The 22,197-nt window shown below is 32.1% G+C and overlaps 1 protein-coding gene and 1 non-coding gene across 8 annotated transcripts in view; both read left to right on the forward strand.

Moving 5' to 3' along the window:
• Window positions 1–22,197, forward strand: part of DENND4A (DENN domain containing 4A) — a 106,220-nt gene that overhangs the window by 77,963 nt on the left and 6,060 nt on the right. For 3 of the 7 annotated variants that reach the window (XM_015596067.2, XM_025038919.1, XM_025038920.1), the window contains 11 exons: window positions 1,084–1,219; window positions 1,815–2,021; window positions 2,115–2,243; window positions 2,494–2,635; window positions 3,020–3,151; window positions 5,137–5,253; window positions 5,866–5,994; window positions 11,864–12,963; window positions 17,188–17,377; window positions 20,660–20,754; window positions 21,989–22,164. In XM_015596067.2, coding sequence (XP_015451553.1) covers window positions 1,084–1,219; window positions 1,815–2,021; window positions 2,115–2,243; window positions 2,494–2,635; window positions 3,020–3,151; window positions 5,137–5,253; window positions 5,866–5,994; window positions 11,864–12,963; window positions 17,188–17,377; window positions 20,660–20,754; window positions 21,989–22,164 — 2,553 coding nt within the window. The remainder of the gene's footprint in view (window positions 1–1,083; window positions 1,220–1,814; window positions 2,022–2,114; window positions 2,244–2,493; window positions 2,636–3,019; window positions 3,152–5,136; window positions 5,254–5,865; window positions 5,995–11,863; window positions 12,964–17,187; window positions 17,378–20,659; window positions 20,755–21,988; window positions 22,165–22,197) is intronic. The other 4 variants (XM_015596068.2, XM_025038921.1, XM_025038922.1 and 1 more) reach the window with 2 other exon arrangements.
• On the forward strand, window positions 1,410–1,528 carry LOC112469841. The gene has a single exon (XR_003042737.1). It is a non-coding gene; the product is annotated as a 5S ribosomal RNA (ribosomal RNA).

Consider the following 22,197-nt stretch of genomic DNA (forward strand, 5'->3'; position numbering starts at 1 on the left):
CAATATGATTTTGGTGTAATCATATCTATCGTTGGAAAAACAACTTAAAATAAATGTCTTTATTGAATGCAGTGGATCCTCTTAATAAAAGATTATTTAAATACTTACATTATTTGTATAAAAGGATATGACAGTAAGTTTCCATAAGATACACAGAATATTCTTATCACACCATGTACATACAATGGTTTTTTTTAAGAGACATAGTTTTTCTGAACTTCTTTGCTATTTTATTCCTATTTAACATTCAGTCATTACCAATATTTTCGTATTCTACTGAATTTGCCTATAGTAATATATAATATAGTTTATCATCTTTTATTACAGTTTTCTTTTTAGTTATTTAAAACTATTTATATGCCTTTAAGCATATTATAAAGTAGGTTAAGTTTGTTGCTCAGGAGTTTCTTCTGTTTTTTTTAGCTTGTCTTTTTCTTAGCTGCCGGTACGTTTTAAATGCCCAAACACCTTCCTCCAGCATTCAGATTAAGCCCACCTCCTCACAGAGCTACCCATTCTAATCTTTTCTTCCTCTTCTCCAACCTCTTCAATTTTAAATGAGGCCCTGAACCTGCTAGCTAACCTGATAAATTAATTCATGATAATAGGAGAGCTTGTCTTGTTATGTTATATGTTTTTTGCATTTTTTAAAGAGGCATGTTCTACAGTAATATGTTAATCCAAAGCAGTAATATTAATGACTGTCCTATTCAAGAGTATTGATTTGGAGGGCCCTTTACCAACTATCATATTATTTGACATGTTTGCTATATATTTACATTAATATTAAGAAAATTTGCTTGAGTTACTTTGTAGTTTGAAGTCAGTTCAACAAAATTTAAATGTGTTTCACTTTTTCCCCAAAATATATAAGTTTAAGTTTATATTTAGCTATTACATTTCTAAATATTATAGTAAAAGCAACATTAGTATGAATATTTGTTGAGTATATATTGTAGTCTGCTGAAGAAACATAGTTAAAATTAATTCTAAAGAAGTTATTGGTCATAAATTTTTTTAGCTTATAACCAACATTATCATCTGTGTGTACTTGAGATTTTTTTTTTTTCTTTTCAAAAACAGCTATAATGGATTTCCAGTTCTTAGGAACAATTTATTTGAGAGACCTGAAGGATTTCTACAAACACGAAAAAGCAAATTGCCTTCAAAATCAAGTAGTCCTAGTAGTCCTTCTCCCATGTTCAGAAGAACAAAACAGGTGCTTTATAATTTTGCATTCTTCATGTAATCAAATATTAGAACAAAAATAAATGATACTCATTCTTCGTTAATATACTTTACTACCTCATATGTAACTATTACTAGATTATTATGTTCCCTAAAGCATTCTGAAGATAATTTGAAGTAAACCAACTAGAAAAACACAAGTAAAAAATTAACTAGTTCTTGTCTATGGCCATGCCACCCTGAACAAGCCTGATCCCGTCTGATCTTGGAAGCTAAGCAGGGTTGGGCCTGGTTAGTACTTGGATGGGAGACCACCTAGGAAGACCAGGTACTGTAGGCGTAAAAAATAAAAAATAAGGGATCGTAAGCTGACAAGGTCCTTGCAATCTGTGAGGTCAACCAAGGGTTGCCTCGCCTTAAAAAAAAAAAAAAATTAACTAATTCTTTTATCCTAGAACTTTATTTTATATGTTGTATAATACAAATTCAAGCAGAGGCTTGACTATATAGATTATAGACAGATTTTGTTAGGGAAACATTATAAAAGCATGTGACTTGTTCAGCATTTAGTTAAATAAGGATGCTTACGTGTGTTAATTAATGAGATCCTTGTCTTTTTTTTGTAGGAAATTAAATCAGCTCATAAAATTGCCAAGAGGTATTCTTCCATTCCTCAGATGTGGTCTCGGTGTCTACTGCGTCATTGTTACGGACTGTGGTTTATTTGTCTCCCAGCTTATGTGAAAGTATGTCATTCAAAAGTCAGGGCTCTGAAAACAGCATATGATGTGCTTAAAAAAATGCAGTCAAAGAAGATGGATCCACCTGATGAGGTAGCAATTATTCTTTAACATGCATTATTTTATTCTAGATTTATGTACATAGATATTTTGTTTCTATATACTTTTGAACTTACTGTGTTTCAGGTGTGCTACCGCATTCTTATGCAGCTCTGTGGACAGTATGATCAGCCAGTGCTTGCAGTTCGAGTGCTTTTTGAAATGCAGAAAGCTGGTATTGACCCCAATGCCATCACTTATGGTTATTATAATAAGGTAATTACTTTCATTAATGGAGAAAGAGTATGACTTTTGTGATTATATAACCTTTAATGGCAGAAATCATTGTTGCAAGGGTTCTTTGGCATTGATTTTAGAGTATCTAAAATATATTTAGTAAATCAAGTTAAAACTGTTTTGCTATTTTGTGTTATACAGTCTACTTAGATACTCTTTAGTTTGACTCTAAAGCCAATGTGTTCATTTATAAAAATTTTTATACTAATTATTTTATTTTGTTAAACAGGCTGTTTTGGAAAGTACCTGGCCTTCAAGAAGTCATAATGGCTATTTTCTTTGGACAAAATTAAGAAACGTTGTTTTAGGAGTAGCACAGTTCAAAAGAGCTTTAAAGAAACATGCACATTTATCACAAACAACTCTCTCAGGTAATTAAAGATTTTTAAGGGATATATGTGTTTTACTTTTTCTTTAAAGTTAATGGACCAGTTACACTTTACAATTTTTTGAAATTTAAAATACTTTCAAAATATCAAATGTTTTCTAGTTTTTGTTGCCATTAAGCAAATTCTGATATTGGAGTATTCTTCACATTTAAAAAACACAAAATTTCACTTTTTTTCTTGTAAATTAAACTATTAACCATTAATATTCATTAATAACTCACAATATGGTTCTTTGTTACAACTGTATTTTGTTAATTATCTGGCACTTTTCATGTTCTGTATTAGTAGATATTAGTTTGAGCAACAAACTAATGTATCTTTGGTATCTCCCTGAGTAGTAAAATGCTGTCAAATTGTGTTCTTAAGCAGATGGCAGTGACCTGGATGCTGTTAGTCATGGCAGCATGGATAGTGGTCATGGGACACACACTGTGGAGCAGGCACCTTTTAATACAAGTTTAATCAAAGTATATGCTACTGATGATAGATCTAGTACAGGTTTGTGTGTGCTTATGTATACATTTATTACAGTACATTTTAAAAATTAGATTTGCTAGCTTGTTGTTTTTAGATTTTAATTTTCAATGATGTATTTGTCATTTTTTAATTATATATGTTAGGTACTTGATTTGATGTTGTATTTAATAACTATATGCAGTTTTATTCATTCTTTATTTGAATATAAATGACAGTTTAAGAGAGTTTATTCAAGTATTTAACCCATGATAATCCAATTCTCTCTGGATGGCACACAGATCTCTTTATTATATCACTTTCTTAGGATAAATTCTTTGTAATTATGAAAATGTTATTAGAGTTTAAAAAAAAGAAACTTGTAGGCCTAATCTGAGTTAATAATACTATATCAATATCAATTTCCTATCTCATTTAAGATATTATTGGGAGAAGTTGAGTAAAGGGTATACAAGAACTCTTTGTACTGTATTATTTTTGCAACTCCTTATGAGTCTTAAACTATATTAAATTAAAAGTTATGAATAAAAAATTTAAATATATATAAAATTTTTAGCATTCTAGAACTGAAGATGGCATTAATTTTATTAAAATATAAGATTTGTACATAAGCTTTCTGTAATATTAAAACTGATACATTTTTAAAATGTATTACTTGAATAATTCTTTTCATTATTACATTAAAAAAATTACACATGATTATCAAATATAAGAGCAACCTCTTAATGGACAGAAATTTTAAATTTAAAAATCCAAGCATTAATAATAAAATATGAAGTCTTCTATCTCTGCAAATGATAACATGATTTTGGTCTGTTTTCTTTTATGCTTACTTTTAAGAGTAATAAATATAAGCTAATTGTGTTGAAATATAATTTTTATAGTTATTCTTCTTTGGCCAATTTTATTTCTTGGTCATACAATGTGAATTTAGTAGTTATAGTAGGCATCCTCAGGCATTCTCTCTTAAAAATTAAGAAATCTATCTTATGTTTCACTATGGCTTTTAAAAAATTATCTTAAAGCAGTGCAGAACCTAATAAAAGCATGAATTACATTAAAATTATCTTCACATTTTTAACTTGTAGTTTCTTTGGGAATAGAGCTGAAAATTTGATTAGAAAAAGTACAAACTCAAAAGTATAACAAAGGTATTAAAGTAGATACCTAGCGATACTTAATACAGTCTCGTTAGGTAGTACTTTATAAGTTCATAAAACCATTCCATATATAGTCTCTCATATGATCTTAACAACCTTTTGTATTATAAATCTTGGAATTTGAGATCCAAACAAAAAGTTTATTTGGTTTACTTAAAATTATATCTGCTAAAGTACAGAACTAGGATTCAAAATTTTGTTTTGATGCTAATTGAGTGAAAATAATTTGCTGAAAATTACAGAAATCTTCTTTTACACAGCGATTTATAATGTATTAGAAATTTTCTCTTATCAGTGTAACTTGCTTTTCTTAACAATAACTTTAACATTAGATTTTTTTTCTCATTCCCATGTATTTGTACTCGTGCAATTCAGTAATCATTCAATTGAATGTTCAGAAAAAATAATTATCTATAAATCTAAATAAATCCTTTTTTTCTTTTTTTTTTTGATAAAGTCATTTAGACATTCAGCTTCAGTGCTCTATGTGTAAATGTTCCATTGCAAATTCCCTGCAGATTTTTCTTCTTCATTCCTTAGTTGGAACTTAGGCTTTCACCTAGACAGGGCTTCTATAAAGAATGTCAGGTTTGTCTAGATAGTATTGTGAATGTACGTAGTTACTTTTGACTACAGTATGGAGACAAAAGTAAATTATTTTGTGATTATTCCATTCTTATATTAATAGAGATAGGGGACTCTAATGCTTTCAATTGAAAGTTACCCAGAAAATTTTCTATAAGTAAGTCCAAACATTAATGTGTGGCTCCTAATTCCAGTTCTCACTAAAGAAGTTTATGATAAACAGCATAGGGATATTTTTCTTTCTTTCTTTTTTTTTTTTTTCAGGTGGCCAGTCTGATCTTGGATATAATTCATTATCTAAGGATGAAGTAAGAAGAGGGGATATATCTACTGAGGACATTCAAGAAGAAAAAGATAAGAAAGGAAGTGATTCTAGCTCTTGTAGGTGTTATTTAAGTTGATATTGTATAAAATTGGGAACTTATAGTAATAGAAAATACAAATGACTTTAAGTATAAAAATACCAATTTTATTTTCCACTTTCCCATTATAATTCCGTTTTCCTCCCATTGCAAGCTCTCTTCACCACCAAATATTCCAACATAACAAATTTTCATGTGTGAAGTGTATAGTCTCAGTGGCACAACTCCTCTCCAATCAAATAGTACTCTTGTAGTAGAAATATATAGTTCTTAAAACAACCGGTTTTTTTCTGAGGCTTAATAATACTTTTATTTAATGCTTTTGTTAATGGTCTGTGACTTATATTTTCCTCCTTCCTTCCTCCTGTCAAAAACAGTGTTTCACAATGAAAGAAGAAATAGAAAATGTATGGATAGACCTCATGCATGACTAGTACTTAGTAATTTGATACACACCTTGAGGCCTCAAATCAGTTGGAATCACTTATTTGTAATTGACAAGTAGATATAGACGTGTTCAATATTTTATCACCAATTTTGAGATAGAAATATTTAGAAATAAAAGCTTCTTTTTATGCCTCTTATGATCTATAGAGATTTCATTTTATCAATTTCATTTTAATCTTTACAGTGTCAGAGAGTGAGAGTGCAAAAGGAAGTGCTGATTGTCTTCCTAAGCTCAATTACCAAAGTTCTTCCAGTATAGTTCGCCTCAGTGGTACAAACAACAGTGCTGATAAAATAGCAGAAGAAAGCACAGGTGAGTTGAATAGTGTACCTCTGTTATGTACAGAATGCCATATCTATAATTCTAGTGGATATTTATTTTTTATGTGTTAATTCTCCAGGGTTATTTTTTTAATATATTTGTGTAGCCTCTCATGGTATAGTTTAGTAGCTTGAATTCTATATTTTGTAGTATCCTTTGTTCAAGCTTTTATTATAACAAAGTGTAGGGACAAACTTATGAGCTACATACTATTTTTTGAGTTTGGACTATTGGGACTTTTTGGAAGGGGGAAGTGGAAGCAATTGCAATGATCAGTCTGAGTGTACCATATACCTCGCCAATTTTTAAATGAAGCATTTAGTTCCTTAGTCTTCATATCATTCCTTTTTGTTTTTTTTTTTTTCCAGAAGCAAAAGGATAGTCTTTCAGATAGTTTAGGTAATAATACCTAATATTTTTTCTTTTCAAGGTGCTTTTTATATATTATTTTATATTAATACAGCAATGCTTATGTTAGTAAGAGGGGATATTAGTACTTTTTTAAAGATGTCGGCAAGTCGCATAAATTAGCTACTCAATGGAAAAGTCAGTTTAGGATGCAGAATAATACTTGGTCTCACAAATCTTTCCACAGACCATTTTGTGGGGAGGGGATAAATGGACAGAAGATTCAGAGTTTCTAATGTAAATAGTCTGATCACCCAATTACATTATTTTATTTTTGTATTAGCTCAGTTCTGCAGCATATTACAATCTAAACAAATATTGAAAGACTTCTGCTTTTAAGGCTGAAAGGTCTGTTTGTAAATGGCCTTAGTATAATGTGTTTATTTTTCTGCAGCATAGTTAAATATGCCTCTAGCTCAGGGGCAGGCATACTATGGCCTGTGGGCCAAATTGGGTCTGCAGCCTCTTTTTGCAAAGACCCATGAACTAAGAATGGGTTTTACGTTTTTAAATAGTGAGGGAAAAATCAAAAGAATAATATTTTGGGACACATGAAAATTATATGAAATTCAGTCTTCAATGTTCATAAACAAAGGTTTATAGGAACACAGCCATGTTCATTCATTTACATATTGTCTATGGCTGCTTTTCACTATAAAGTTAAAGGATCTGTAGCTGTCTTACTTTGCATTTCTTTAGATAATTGTTAGATAATTGTTATAACTTAAACATTAAAAGTGCTTTATTTGTTATCATGGAATTGCTTTACAGCCATTTAGTCCTTCCTAATCATTGTCTAATTAGAACTCTTAATAACTTGTCTTTGGTGGTCTTTGCTTTATTGTTCTTTCATTACTGTCTCTTCATGCTTGCTTTTTTCTTAAGATCTGCTTTTATGAACTTTCTATTTTAATATGATTATAAACAGTAATTAGCATTTGACTCATCATCTGGCTTTTGGTTTTGGTTTTACCCTATGCTTAACAAGTCAACTTTTTAAAGTCTGTAATAGGTGTCCTAGGTGTGAAATATAGTTGTTAGTTTATCCTTAAGATTTTTGGCATGAATATGTTTCTTGTATACTAGTACATGCTATGATTCAAAGCATTTTTCAGGTTTATTTATGTTTTGTAGTACTATATATGTATGTATCTAACAGCTTTTAAAAGATACGGAAATAACTAGAAATATTTTAATGTTTAATGGGATTTTGAAATACAGTCACCACCCTATAGTTACGTTATGATTATCTTGAGAATTTAACTTTTTAATTATTATTATTAGTTTCAAGTATACGGTACATTGGCTAGACATTTATACAGTTTATAAAACGATCCCCCTGATTGCTTTTCTCTCCGCTGCTCTACACCTAGCCATTACATTAATGCTAACTGCATTACCTATGCTGTTCTCTCCTTCCCCATGACCATCTATTAACTACTAATTTGTACTTTAACCCTTCACCACTTTCTCTCAACCCAACCCCCCTCGCCCTCTGGGCGTCACTAGATTGTCCTCTATATTTATGAGTCTGCTTTTCATTAGTTTGTTCTTTTTGTTCCCTAGATTCTGCATATAAGTGAAATCATACGGTGTTTTTCTTTCTCTGTCTGACTTATTTCACTTAGCATAATAACCTCTAGGTCTATCCATGTCGTTGCAAATGATAGGATTTCTTTTTTTTAATGGCTAAGTAATATTCCATTGTATATGTGAACCATAACTTCTTTATCCAATTGTCTGTTGATGGGCATTTAGGTTGCTTCCATATCTTGGCTATTGTAAATTGTGCTGCCATAAACATAGGGGTGCATAGATCTTTACAAATTATTGCTTTGGGTTTTTTTTGGATAAATACTCGGAAGTGCAGTTGCTGGATCAAAAGGTATATCCGTTTTTAAGTTTTTGAAAATTCTCCAGACTGTTTTCCATAGTGGCTGTACAAATTTGCAATCCCACCAACAGTGTATGAGGGTTCCCTTTTCTCCATATTCTCACCAACACTTGTTCTTTGATTTATTGATGATAGCCATTCTGACAGGTTTTAATTTGTGTTTCTCTGATGATTAGTGACCTTGAACACCTTTTCATATGTCTATTGACCATCTGTATTTCCTCTTCGGAGAAATATTTGTTCAGATCTTCTGCCCATTTTTTAATAGGATTGTTTGTTTTTTTGTTGTTGAGTTGTATGAGTTCTTTAGCTATTTTTGGATATTAACCTCTTGTCAGATGTATCATAAGTGAATATCTTCCCCCATTCAGTCAGTTGTCTTTTCATTTTGATGATGGTTTCTTTTGCTGTACAAAGAGAACTTAACATTTTGATAAATGTAAATGGAGTTACTGAGAGTTAAACCACAAGAAATTTTACTCTGAAATATGAAAACATAACTCTGAAATATTTTTTAAGCCTAATTCTGATTTTAGTATGTTTTAACTTTTTATCTTTAGCTACCATATTTAGCTATAATATGTCATATTATATTATACTACATTATATCATGGGTTGGTATTTGTAGCAGATGTTTCTCAGCAGACAATATTCATTAAGTAATTATTTTTTGAGCTCCTACTTTATGCTACCATATGCCAGGTGCTACTAGGGATATAATGATGGCGGGGGATAAAGAAACATGGTCTCTGCCTTTATAGAGAAAGCAAGTGGGAGGGATGGGAAAACATTAATCAAATAATAAATAAATGTAAAAATACTCTGAGATTAAATATTGTGAAGAAGAGCTATAAATTGCCACAAGAACATATAATAGAGAGACATGTTCTGGGTTTGGGGAACATTGCTCAGAGAAAGTTTCCTTGAGAATATAGTTTTTGAGCTTAGATATGAAAGATGAGTAGAAAACAAATAAGGATAGGAGTTGCAAAGGAAGAATTGAGAGGTAGCATTCCAAGCAGAGGGAAGCAATATGTAAAAGGCTGTGTGGTGGAAAGAGATTACAGCGTGTTCAAAGGTCTGAAAAGGGGCTAGTATATCAGCTAGGAATTCTTTCAGCTTTAAGTCTCAGAAAATATGATTAAGAGTGGCTTAACAAGTGGAGGGGTTTTTTTTCCTCAAATAAATTCAAAGGTAAACAGTTGCTCAAGATGTTGGTTTAGGGGCTTTGCCCTCAGTTCTCTGTACTTAACTATGATTACAATATGGCCACTGGCAACTCTAGGCATCACTTATTTGAACAAGGCAGAAAAAATCAGGAGGGGAACCAGCAGTCCATTTATCTCCTCTTACCAGGAAAGCAGTTTTTCCAGAAGCTCTCAAAAACTACCACTTTAATATTACTCTCCAGAATTATGTCATAGAGTCACCTGGCCTAAGGAGTTTAATTTGCAGCTTCTGTCTTAGAGACTCACAACATTCAGCCTAATCTGGTGGAATTTATCATGTATATAAACTTAGAATCAGACAAACTTTTCTGTAAATGGCCAGATAGTAAATACTTTAAGCCTTGCAGACCAATCACAGTCTCGCCTGTTTTTCATGTGTGCGTGACTTTTACAACCCTTTCAAAATGTAAAAACCATTTGAGACTGTACAGAAACAGTTTACAGGCCGAATTTGGCTCAGAGATGTTGTTTGTCAATGCCTGGCATAATTTGATAACCAGCTTTATTTGTCTTCTGGCCATAGCATAGTTATGACTTTGCAAAGGTAGCCTTGCAAATCTATTTAAATACAATCCCAGAGTATTATTTTTGGGTTATAAGATTCCTCCAAATCTTTGATAATATTTAGCTTATCGAGCAGAAAGTTTACCAGAATATCAGAAGAACATGTATTCTTAGTTTCCAATCCCTTATTTTTTATTTATTTATTTATTTATTTTTGACGCCTACGGCACCTGGTCTTCCTAGGTGGTCTCCCATCCAAAGAATAAACTTTATCTCTCTACTATATTGTTTTCCTTGTTAATAGTATAGCTTATTAAACAATATTAGTTTTTAGGCTTTTATGGTCTCTGATATTCTCTTTTATCTCTTATCCTGTTATCTACATGCATCACATGGCAGGAAAAAGGCATATTTTTAGTAATTGCCTGGTTATAAAGAGCTAATTCTGTTGTATAAAGCATGTAAAAAGAAAAGCTGACAATACCATACCTAGACCAATGCTTTAGAAAACTCCCAGGTGATAAGGACAATTAAAGTGATCAAAAATCTAGAGTTCTGCTTTCAGCATTGGTACCTAAGTAATGTGGTAAAGAGCAGTGAATGGTGTTTCAGAATAGAAAGTGGCCATTCACATTTGACTGGTATAAACTTGCAATTAATACGTAAAGCGAAGCAGCACAATTTACAATAGCCAAGATATGGAAGCAACCTAAATACCCATCAACAGACAATTGGATAAAGAAGCTATGGTTCATACGTTCATATATACAATGGAATATTACTCAGCCATTAAAAAAATGAAACCTGCTCATTTGCAACGACATGGATGGACCTAGAGGTTATTATGCTGAGTGAAATAAGTCAGAGAAAGATAAATACCATATTGTTTCACTTATATGCAGAATCTTAGGAACAAAAAGAACAAACTAATGAAAAACAGACTCACAAATATAGAGGACAATTACAGCCAAAGGAGATGTGGGGTTTGGGCTGAGAGAAAGGAGTGAAGGATTAAAGTAGTGCAAATTAGTAGTTAGTTGATGGATAGTTATGGGAATGGGGAGAACACCATAGATAATGCAGTTAGCATTAATGTAATGGCTAGGTGTAGAGCCAGAGGAGAGAAAGATCAGTTAGAGGGATTGTTTTATAGACTGTGTGAATGTCTAACCAATGTACTGTATACTTGAAACTAATAATAAAATTTTAAAAAATATACATAAAGCGAAGGTAAAATTGTTTAGTCACCTCTATAGTCGTAAGTATTTGGAGTTATTTTAAATAATTTTTATTTATGGATAAAGCTAACATAGCTGCCTTTAATTTGGTTTGGTTTAGTGTTTTTGGTTTTGTTTTTCATTTTTATAGGCAGAAGACTGAGAATCTTAAGGTCACCTAACACAACCACAATTGTATAACCATTATTATTTAATCAGTTTAGTGACATAAACATGAATTTCTTTTTATTAATATACCAAGGGTAAATATTAATTTTAATTTATAAGTTTTAAAAAGCATTGCTTCCTAATATCTAGGAACATACCCTTTATAGATAGTCAAATCTAGATTTCAATCCCAGTTCTATCATTTAAAAACTGGGTAACTTGGGGCTAGATAATGAATCTCTCTGAGCATCAGTTTTTTCTCAACCCATGAGAGTGTTGGAATAATTATTGTAGATAATGTAAGTAATGTACCTAGTATAGTATCTGTCAAATAGGAAGCATTTGCTGTCATCATCTTCATTACTAGTATTTTAAATATTTAAGACAACTTATATTCATGCATTACATTTTTCATGGCTTAAAACACTTTTCTTTTTCAGGAAGCACAGCTGAGCCACTCTTAATGTCATCTTTTGAGGATACAAATGAAACAGGAAACATTCAAAGTAGATGCTTCAGGAAAAGACATAAAAGTGAGAATGAACCTAATTTGCAGCAACAAATATCCTGGGGAAATAGAAACCGCAATCTTAGTGGAGGAGTAATGATGGGACTTATGCTCAATAGAATTAACCAGGAAGCAAACCCTGGAGATATGGTTGAAAAATTAGGAGCTGATGCAAAAATTCTTTCACACGTTATTTCAAAAAGCACAAGACCAAATAGTCTTGCTATTGGAAGGCCATCTTTAGGATCAAAAAGAGACAGTCTAGAAAAGGAATCTAGTGATGATGATACACCTTTTGACGGTTCTAACTGTTTATCAGATAAAGTGGATTCTCCAGTTATTTTTGACTTCGAAGATTTAGACAATGAAACCTATGGGTCAAAAGTGGAATATGTTGCTACACAAAATCCCAAGAGGATTCAACGTATGAATAGCAGCTTTTCAGTAAAACCTTTCGAAAAAACTGATGTTGCAACAGGATTTGATCCTCTCTCTCTTTTGGTTGCTGAAACTGCGCAGCAGCAAAAAGAGGAGGAAGAAGAGGATGAAGAGGATAGCAAAAGCGTTTCAACACCATCTGCTAGGCGTGATTTAGCTGAAGAAATTGTGATGTATATGAATAATATGACCAGTCCTTTAACAAGTCGGACACCAAGCATTGATTTACAACGGGCATATGATGATAAATCAACCAGTAAGAAAAGTCCAACATTGGTCAAGGCATGTAGACGATCTAGCCTGCCTCCTAATTCTCCTAGGCCAGTGAGACTTATGAAATCTAAAAGTTATACAAAAAGTGTAGACAGACCAAGGGATAGACTCTGGTCTTCTCCAGCCTTCTCACCCACTTGCCCATTTAGGGAAGAATCTCAAGATGCAGTAACCCATTCATCACCTTCATTTAATTTAGATACACTACTAGTCCCTAAACTAGATGTTCTAAGGAACAGTATGTTCACTGCTGGAAAAGGAGTTGCAGAGAAAGCAAGCAAATGGTATTCAAGGTTCACCATGCATACCACATCATCTAAGGTAAGTTTTATTAGTATTTTCTACTTTTCCTTTTATCCTTCACCATCAGAAGTCCCTTACTCATAAGGATGTCTGTTTTTACCTTTCTCCTTAAACACAGCTTTACAAAAAAGACTAAAGTTTGTAAGTATCAGAATTTAAACTTGAAAAAAACTTTCAACAGAAAGAAAATTCACAAATTAAGGTTATGTTTCTAGTTCAGTTTTGAAAGAAAGTGATTTGAAGCTGCAGTAAAAATTAGTGCTATATGAAAATGCTTGCTGAGCTTCATTATTCTCTTCAAAATGCAGGGGTTTTTTTCAGACATGGTGTCCAGCATGCCTTCAGAAATTACCAGCCAGGCATAGCATTCCTCTTCCTGGTTAGGATAGAGTAGCTTGTGATAGACCTACATACTTCCTAAGAGCAAAAAGCTAGATGAAAATGAAAATATAGAAAGTAGCTATTTAAAGTCATCAGAGAATTGCCAAAGCAACTAGAAAGTAGAGGGATGATTCTAGAGAGAGGAGCTGAAGTTCTATAGCTACTTTTTTCCTGAAGGCATTTACTTATTCTGAGCACAGAGCAAGAGGTTTCAAATCCAGGCTTTGCCTTATCAGAGGACTGTGGAGAGGTAAGGGGGCCAGCAGAGCTTTCAGGATCTTGTAGAGCTGGAAAGACAAAATTGGAGACCTTAGAGTCCTCAAATACACAATTTTTTTTTCCTTCAAGACATTTTGCAAATATTGATACTGCATGAAACAAGAGGCTAAAAAGATATGCAGAAAGTCTCTGACAGACAAGAGTTCTCAGAATTTTCATGGTGCTGGGAATATGGTAACTAGAGTTCATGAGTTGCTGGGCAAGGGGATGGGAGTGGTGGTGAACACACTAGGCCCTTAGTTGGAAGTTCTGCAGAGCTATGCCCTAGGAACACTGGCAAACTTGAGGTGACTGAGCCTGACCAAAACTACAACCTAGGCTTCACTCAGCTCGGTCTGTGATTAGATTAAAGTAATCAGACTTTATCTAAAAGGAATGAATGTACCCTTTTTGGAGGATTAGAACATCACCTGGAGTCTTTACAGTTTTTTATATACAATTTTTTATATCCTGTCATTCAATTAAAAATAGCTATACCAAGAGATAGTACTTTAAAACTTTTAAAACTTTTTAAAAAAATGATATAAACAAGACCTTTAGGTAATGCAAATATTTGAATTAGCAAGGGATTTTGAGATAATTAAAATATGTTCAAGAAAATAGAGGGAATGATGAAAATATAGCTACAAAGATGGAATTTTCACCAGATAATTGTTTTCACTTGATAATTTATACATCAAGTATAAATTCTAGAACTGAAAAAGATACAAAATTAAGAATGCAATACTTGGATTGAATAGCAGACAAAACACAGAAAAAGAAAGGCTAGTAAAGTAGAAAATATCCACACTAAAGCATAAACAGGAAAAAATTGGAAAATACAGAAAAGAATGTAAGATTTAGTGAAAATGTTTAACTCTGATGTAATTGAGTTCCAGAAGAAGATGAGAGAATGGGAGAGAATGAACATTCAAAAAGCAAATTGCCAAGAAACTTCCAAAAGAAGATTAATCAAAGATGTCAACTCACATATTTAGAATATCTACTAATGTCAAGCGGAATAAATACAAAGAAAATCATACTTAGGCATCTAATGTTAAAATAGATGAAAATGAATACAAAGAGAATCTTAAAAGGAGCCAAAGAAGAGATATATTGTCTTCAAAGGAGCAACAGTAAGAACCTTACAGTTATCTTTTGAACAGAAACTATGACAGAATATACTGGAAAGACATCTTTAGAATTCTGAAAGAAAATGACTACCAACCCATTTTTTTATACCCAGCAAAAATATTCTTTAAAAATTAAGGCGAGAGTTGTAGTTCCACTGTAAATATAAGCCCATAAAGCCCATTTCTGCCACTGATTACACCTAAAAACTCCAGGCAAAATACAAAGAACAACCATCTAGGGATTTTGAAAAATAAAAGCAGGCAGACCATGAGGAGGGACCCGTACAGAGATGAATTTCCCATTTTCTTTTCTCAAGAACAGGTCCCAGTCATTGTGTGGCTTGGCAATCCTGGCAGCTAAAACTTAAAAGAAAGCTGATATTTCTTGGAGAGAGAAACCAGAGGAGAGGACCTCTGTGAGCTAGAATGTTTGAGGAGAATCTGAGAGAAGGGGATTCTCTAATTCTGTGTGTCGCCCACATACATCTCAAAAATTGAAACACAAATTACAATCTGAAATAATTCAATATGACTGCCTGTTAAAAGCATCAACGTTCTCCAAGAGATTATAATAGTACCCAGACTATACAATATAACACTGTGTAAAATAAAATCCAAAATTTAGTTGATACATAAAGAACCAGGAAAATATGACCAGTTCTCAAGGGAAAGACAACCCCGAAATGTCCCTGGTGTTGAAATTATCAGACAGAAACTGTAAAGTAGACATTATAACTAGATTCCCTGAGGTAAAGAAAAACACATTGACATGAATGAAAAGAAAGAAATTCTCAACAAGAAATAGAAATTATTTTAAAAATGTGTAACTAAAAAATACACTGAACCTCATTGGATGGGTTCAGTAGTACAATGTAGATGACAGAGGATAGAGTCAGTGAGCTTAAAAATCAAGTAATAGAAACTATCCAATTGGAAGAACAGAAAAGAAAAGATTTTTTTATAAAAATGAACAGAGAACCTCAGACTTTTGGAACAGTATCAAAAGGTATAACATAATTGGAGTTGCAAAACAATTGGAGAAAGAGATTGTGATAGAAAATATATTCGAAGAAATAATGTCTGAAACTTACTAAATTTGGTAAAAGATTTAGATTTACAGATACAAGAGACTCAGTAAACTATAGGATAAACTCAGAGAAAACCACACCTACACATAAGCAAACTGCTAAAAAACCAAAGATATCCATCTGCTAATAAGAAAATGACCGCTGGAAAAAGAAAACAAGAATAAAAAATATCTTGAAAGCTGTTAAAGAAAAATGACGCATTACCTGCAGAAGAAGAAGGATTTGAATGACCATGTATTTTTCATCATAATCCATGGAGGAAAGAGTACAGTGGAACAACATTTTTAATGTGTCGAAAGAAATGACCTGTCAACAACCCAGAATTCTATATCCAGTGAAAATATTCTTCAGGGGTGAAGGTAAAATGAAAACATTTTCAGATAAAGGAAAAGAATTCATGGCTGGTAGACCTGTAAGATGTGCTAAAGGAAGTTCTTCAGGCTGAAGAAAAATAATATTCAAAGAAACTTGGATCTGTGGAATGAAGGAAAGGCAAAATAGATGATAAATAGCTGGTTAATATAAAAGACTACTTTTTTACCTCTTAAATTACCTAAAATACTCATAATTGTCTAAAACAAAAACTATAACATCTAATGGAATTTTTAATATACGTAGATGTTTTATAGTAGTAAAGAGACTCACCCTACTGATGTTTATTATAATTATTACATATGAAGTGATAACAATACTAACTTTAAGTAGACTGTAAATGATTAGGTATGCATATTGCAATCCCTTGAGCACCCACTTAAAAAATACAATGAGATGTAGCCAAAAAGCAAATAAAAATATTCAGGTAATCTTAATAACTCAGTAACACATGACTAGAAAAAAGGAAAGTTTTATCTGGGCAGTAGATTTACAAATATTAAAAAAAATTTCCTTCATACAAAAATTTGTATCTACCAGATTTTCTTATGGATTATTAGTATAACCAGAAAAAAAATTAGCTTTGGTGTTCTCAAAGTGAAAACTAGTAATATATGTCTTTGAAACCTGGATTATTGTGGAAAAGATTAAAATGTAAACATAAACGAAATTTTAAAAGAATGAAATTTAATTCTAATGGTATTATCCTGGGCTGAGATTTTCATTGAGCAAAATTAATAATAAATAGGGAATTAAAGCCAGCACAGTTATCTTACTAAGAGATATTTACTTTGATCTAACTAAAAAATGCTGTCTTAAAAATCGATCTCCAGCACAAGGTGGTCCAAATTAGCATGCCCTTGCAAAATTGGTTGTTTTTTAACTCTAGAAGTTGTAATGTTGATTAACTGATCATCTGAGTAATAAGGCATTTCTTCTACCTTAAAAGTAACTTTTTTAATAATAAACTTTAAATATGAAGGAAAGTAAGCTTATAATTATGTCCTTAGGATCAAAGTTCTGATCGTACCAGTCTTTCTTCAGTGGGAGCCCAGGATTCTGAATCTACTTCTTTAACAGATGAAGATGTCTGCCCCGAGTTGGAAGGAGCTACTTCCTCCCAAGAGAGTGGTGCCACCACAGGGAGTAAGGGAATTGATTTCAGCAGAACAAGCCTAGAAAGTTCAGCCTCCTTAGAAGGTTTGTCCAAATGGTCTGCCAAACTTCATTTTGATATGCGTTACCTTTACCTCTTTTATGTTTTAATTTTGTAAAAGATTTGCATGGCACCAAAGTCAAAACAAAAGAGAACCTTCAAGGCACTTTCAGAGAAGTCTAGCTTCCATCCCTACCCGCTTCATCTTGTTTTCTCCCTGTCCCTAGAAGTAACCATTTTTATTAATTTTGGTTTATCTTTCCATTGTTGCTTTTTAAAAAATAAGTGTGTGTATGTATTCTTATTACCTCCTTGTCTTCTTACTCAGAAGGTAACATACTATAAATATGTTCCCATTCCTTGCTTTTTCACTGAATAATATATCCTGAAGATCATTGCATATCATCACATACCATTGTCCCTCATTCATTTTTACTGTTACATAGTTCATCATGTGTCAATATATCATACTTTATTTTAACCACTTCTCTGTTGATAGACATTAAATTTCTAGACTTTGACTATTACAAATAATCTGTGATGCATATATGTCATATTATATTTTTGCCAGGGTACTTTGAAAGATACTTCAAAATTCTTCCTTGAAGTGATATTGCCACGTTCCTTTCCTCAGGCCTACACTATTTTGCATTCCCATTGGCAGTATATAAGAGTACCTATTTCCTTACAGCCTTGTCAACGAAATACGTTGGCAAACTTGGATTTTTGTCATCTGATAGGTGAGGAATGTATTTCAGTTTAGTTTTCATTTATACTTTTTTTATAAATTGAGGATCTGAGTATATGTTTAAGGACTGTTTGTATTTTTCTATGCACTGTCCTTTGCCTACATTTCATTTGTTGTTCTTTTTTTTTTTTTTTTTAAAGCTCCTTTTATATTAGGGAATTAATCCTTTTTCTCTTATGTAAGAAGCAGATACTTTTCTAAGTTTGTCAAGTTTTGTGGCAGTTTTTGATTACACATAAGTTTTTTATTTTATATCATCAAATTTATCAGTCTTTTCCCTTCTTCCTTCTAGATTTTGAGTCATTTGGAAAGATTTCTTCCTCCCTAGGTTCACCAGTGTTTTCTTCCAATCTTTTCCTGATTTCCTTTGTAACATTTTCTGGGGTCAGCAAACTTTTTCTGTAAAGGACCGTATTACAAATATTTCAGGTTCTGTGGGCTACCATACATCTCTTTTTTATCACATATTCTTTTTTTGTCTTTTTTTTTTTTTTTATCAATGCATTAAAATGTAAAAACCATTCTTAGCTTATGGCTATACAAAAATAGATTTGACCCCAGATTTAGATATTCAGACCATTTGAGATTTATCCTGGTAAATGATGTGAGGAATGGATGAATATAATATTTTTTCATTTGTACCTTTGCTACTTTAAAAAGCTTTTATTTTGTAAATTCTCAAACGTACACAAAAATAGAAGGACTAGCACAATGAACTCTCATGCACCCTTTACCCAACTCCAAGAATTATCAGCAAATGGCCAATCTTGTTTTATCTTTTCCTTTCTCCCCTCCACTGCCATATTTTTCCCTCCCCACTGGATTATTTTAATCGCAGACAACATGTAATTTTATTTATAAGTACTTCAGTATGTATTTCTAAAATATAAAGATTTTAATGTTACATATTTTTAACTTTTTATTATTTATTTTATTGAATAAATTTATTTTTAATCTTAAATGTTATACATATAGTGTATACACTTTTATGTATGTAAATATATTTCGCAAATTAAGGACACTTAACTAACACTCAGATCAAGAAACAACATTAACAGAATCCAGAACCTCCTCTAATGCCCAGATCTAGTCACAACTTCCTTTGTGGATAAACATTATCTTCTAACAGTGTACGTTAGCCTGGCCATTTTAAAACATTGTATGGACTCATATGGTATGTGTCTTTTGTGATGCATTCATTTTTTTGAAAACAGTTTGTAATACCACTGTACTTTTTTAAATTTCACAATATTTATTATATCTTAAATATTTATTTAAATGTTCACAGTTATCTCATAAAGCTCTTTTTATAAGTGGTTTGTTCAAATTGGAATACAAACAAGGTCCACTTGTTGCATTTGGTTGATATGTCTATTAACTCCCTTTTATCTTTATTCTCTCTTTTTTTTACCCCGGAATATATTCATGAAGAAATCAGGTGATTAGCTCCCTCCTCCTTTTTTTTTCAACATACAAGAACAGTTTGTTGTGCTAAACATATAAAACTTACCTCACAATATGATTCATATTTGTTAAAATTAATATTCTGTATTGATGATTAATTATATACAAAAAGTGGGCTGCCCACATAAATGATTAAATTAGTGAAGGATAATCAAAGGTATTAGAAAGCAACTTTGAACTAGCTTTAGCAAACTCTACAGAAGGTTATTGGGGACCCAACAAGGAAAGAACTGCAGTTCCCACCAGCTCTAACCATCTTAAAGAACGATGTGAGGTTTCAGCTCTCTGTCTGCCACTCTGTTTCTCTGTATGGCAGGGCCAGGGACCAGTGGTAACTGGAGCTATCTTATGTCCTGTTGTCATTGATTTGCTGAAGCATTCAAGTCATTAGCCTATTCTCTCTGTTTCTTGTGAACTGGTAATTTATACCATTACTTTTTTTGACCTTTATAAAAATACCAGTGTTCATTCATAAAAGTTAATAACTACCAGGAAAAAATGTATAGAGAAGGTACAAATTACTTCCAGCTTTACTAACAAGATATGGCCACTGTCAACAATTGATTTGACTCTAGAGCTCCCCATTTTTGTTGTTGCCATTTCAATACCTACTAATATCCCATTGCTCTTAAGAGTATACTTGGAAACTGTAGTGTTTAAGAACAACATGGTACCAGATCCTAAAAGATTCTTATAAGGCAGAAAATTGCCAGTAAATATTTTCATGATTTGAAATGAGAGTAGCTATTTTATACTTTTTAGACTTTAGAACTAAACACCTTCTTGTATTTTAAGCGTGGAAAAATAGAAACAGCAAAATAGTAATGACAACCGGAGTGCCTTCTAGCCTGTACACACTAAGTGCTTAATAAGTGAATAATGAATGAACACACCTAGCACATGGAAATCAGTAGAATTAGGACACGTTTCCTTAGGTTCATACTCAAAACAAAAATGCATGCATTGAAAAACATTTTTCATTGTTTTTTAATTACCTTTAATACTTTGAATAGAATGGCTTGACATTTTATCAGAATTTATGAAAATTTAAGATTCTCATATTCTTTCTCACTAATATTAATGGATTTGCTCTTTGTATTTTAATAATGAATAGGATCACTGTCAAAGTTTGCCCTACCTGGGAAATCAGAAGTGGCATCTTCCTGCAACACGAGTAATACAAATATCTTCCAGAACTATGCAATGGAGGTACAATTTTAATCAAAAGAGCATCTTTATGTACTACTTTATAAGATGTACATTTCTTAAGTATTTGTGGTCTCAGAGTAATACAAAGTTAAATATATACCATCTCAAAATTTCAGAATGTATTTTGCACCTGAATAAACTTAAAATATCTGGTATTTCACATTAGTGAAGTCATACTACTTTATGTGTTTAGAAAAGTTCTTCGCTTCCTTTGAGATTTCTCAACATACAAACGCTTTTTCATTTTCAACAACCAATCTTTTTTATGCAAACACATCTTTTTGATGAGAGTACAGGGAGCAGTTTTGGCATTTGTGTCAGTTTTTACCATTATGTTTCTCATTCTTTGTATCAATTTGATGTAGATATTTGCTGGATATGCTGCCATATCTCATTGCCTTACAATGAAAAAGTTATACCTTTACACTTTTAAATTCTTTCCTAATTTTCATGTAAAAATTGCTTCCAAATGCATTTTTACCCACAATTGTTGTTGCTATTTCAAGCTACTTTGCCTAAATTTGGAAAATGAATTTGCATGAGGCTGGAAAATAAACGATGAATACTGATGTTGCAGTTTACAAAGTTTCTGATGACTTCAGGAATTTTAATATTTTATTAATATAATGATTACATTTATATTTATCTACAGCAACAGTTCTTAAACTGTAGTGACAGACCAGGGATTTTTTTGTTATGTTTAATTTTAGAGCTGTCGTGGCTGATACTCTTGTAAAATAAATTGATCATGCACTTAGATGTTGCAGCAATGACTTATTACTTTCAAGGTTTCTAAGTCTTTTTTTCAATTTCTTTATTTATTACAAACCAGTAAGAATTTCTGGACCAGCATTTGTCTGGTGACCACACTTTGAGTAGCACAGGTCTGTAATATATAATGACAAATACCTTTTTTTTTTTTTTTGGATAATAACAAATTAATGCTTGGGTTTCCTTTTCCATTAATAAAACCATGGCAGGTTTATAGTAATTATAATGGTAAAAACGCTCACTTAAGTGAAAGTTTCTTTTTCAGGCAGGCAAAACTTTTGGAATAGATTTAGCTGAAATAAAGATGAGTATATTATATAGTGCACTTAAGGTAATCTGTTTTTCATTTATAACTTCCGAATCCTTCCAAGTTTTAGTTTTTTAATACATTTATGAATCAAAATCGTTTTAGGTCATAATATGCACTAACCTACTTACTTATACATTATCATTTCTCCCACAGGTTCTCATCTCAAGTTGCTCTCGGTGTAAAACTTGTGATTGCCTTGTCCATGATGAGGAAATCATGGCTGGCTGGACAGCAGATGATTCAAATCTCAATACTACATGCCCATTTTGTGGCAATCTTTTCTTGCCCTTCCTGAATATCGAAATAAGAGATTTAAGACGACCTGGAAGGTAATGATTCATGCTTTTTTTCCCCTTCATGTT

Source organism: Pteropus alecto, unplaced genomic scaffold (genome assembly GCF_000325575.1).
Source record: "Pteropus alecto unplaced genomic scaffold, ASM32557v1 scaffold86, whole genome shotgun sequence".
Taxonomy (NCBI): Eukaryota; Metazoa; Chordata; class Mammalia; order Chiroptera; family Pteropodidae; genus Pteropus; species Pteropus alecto.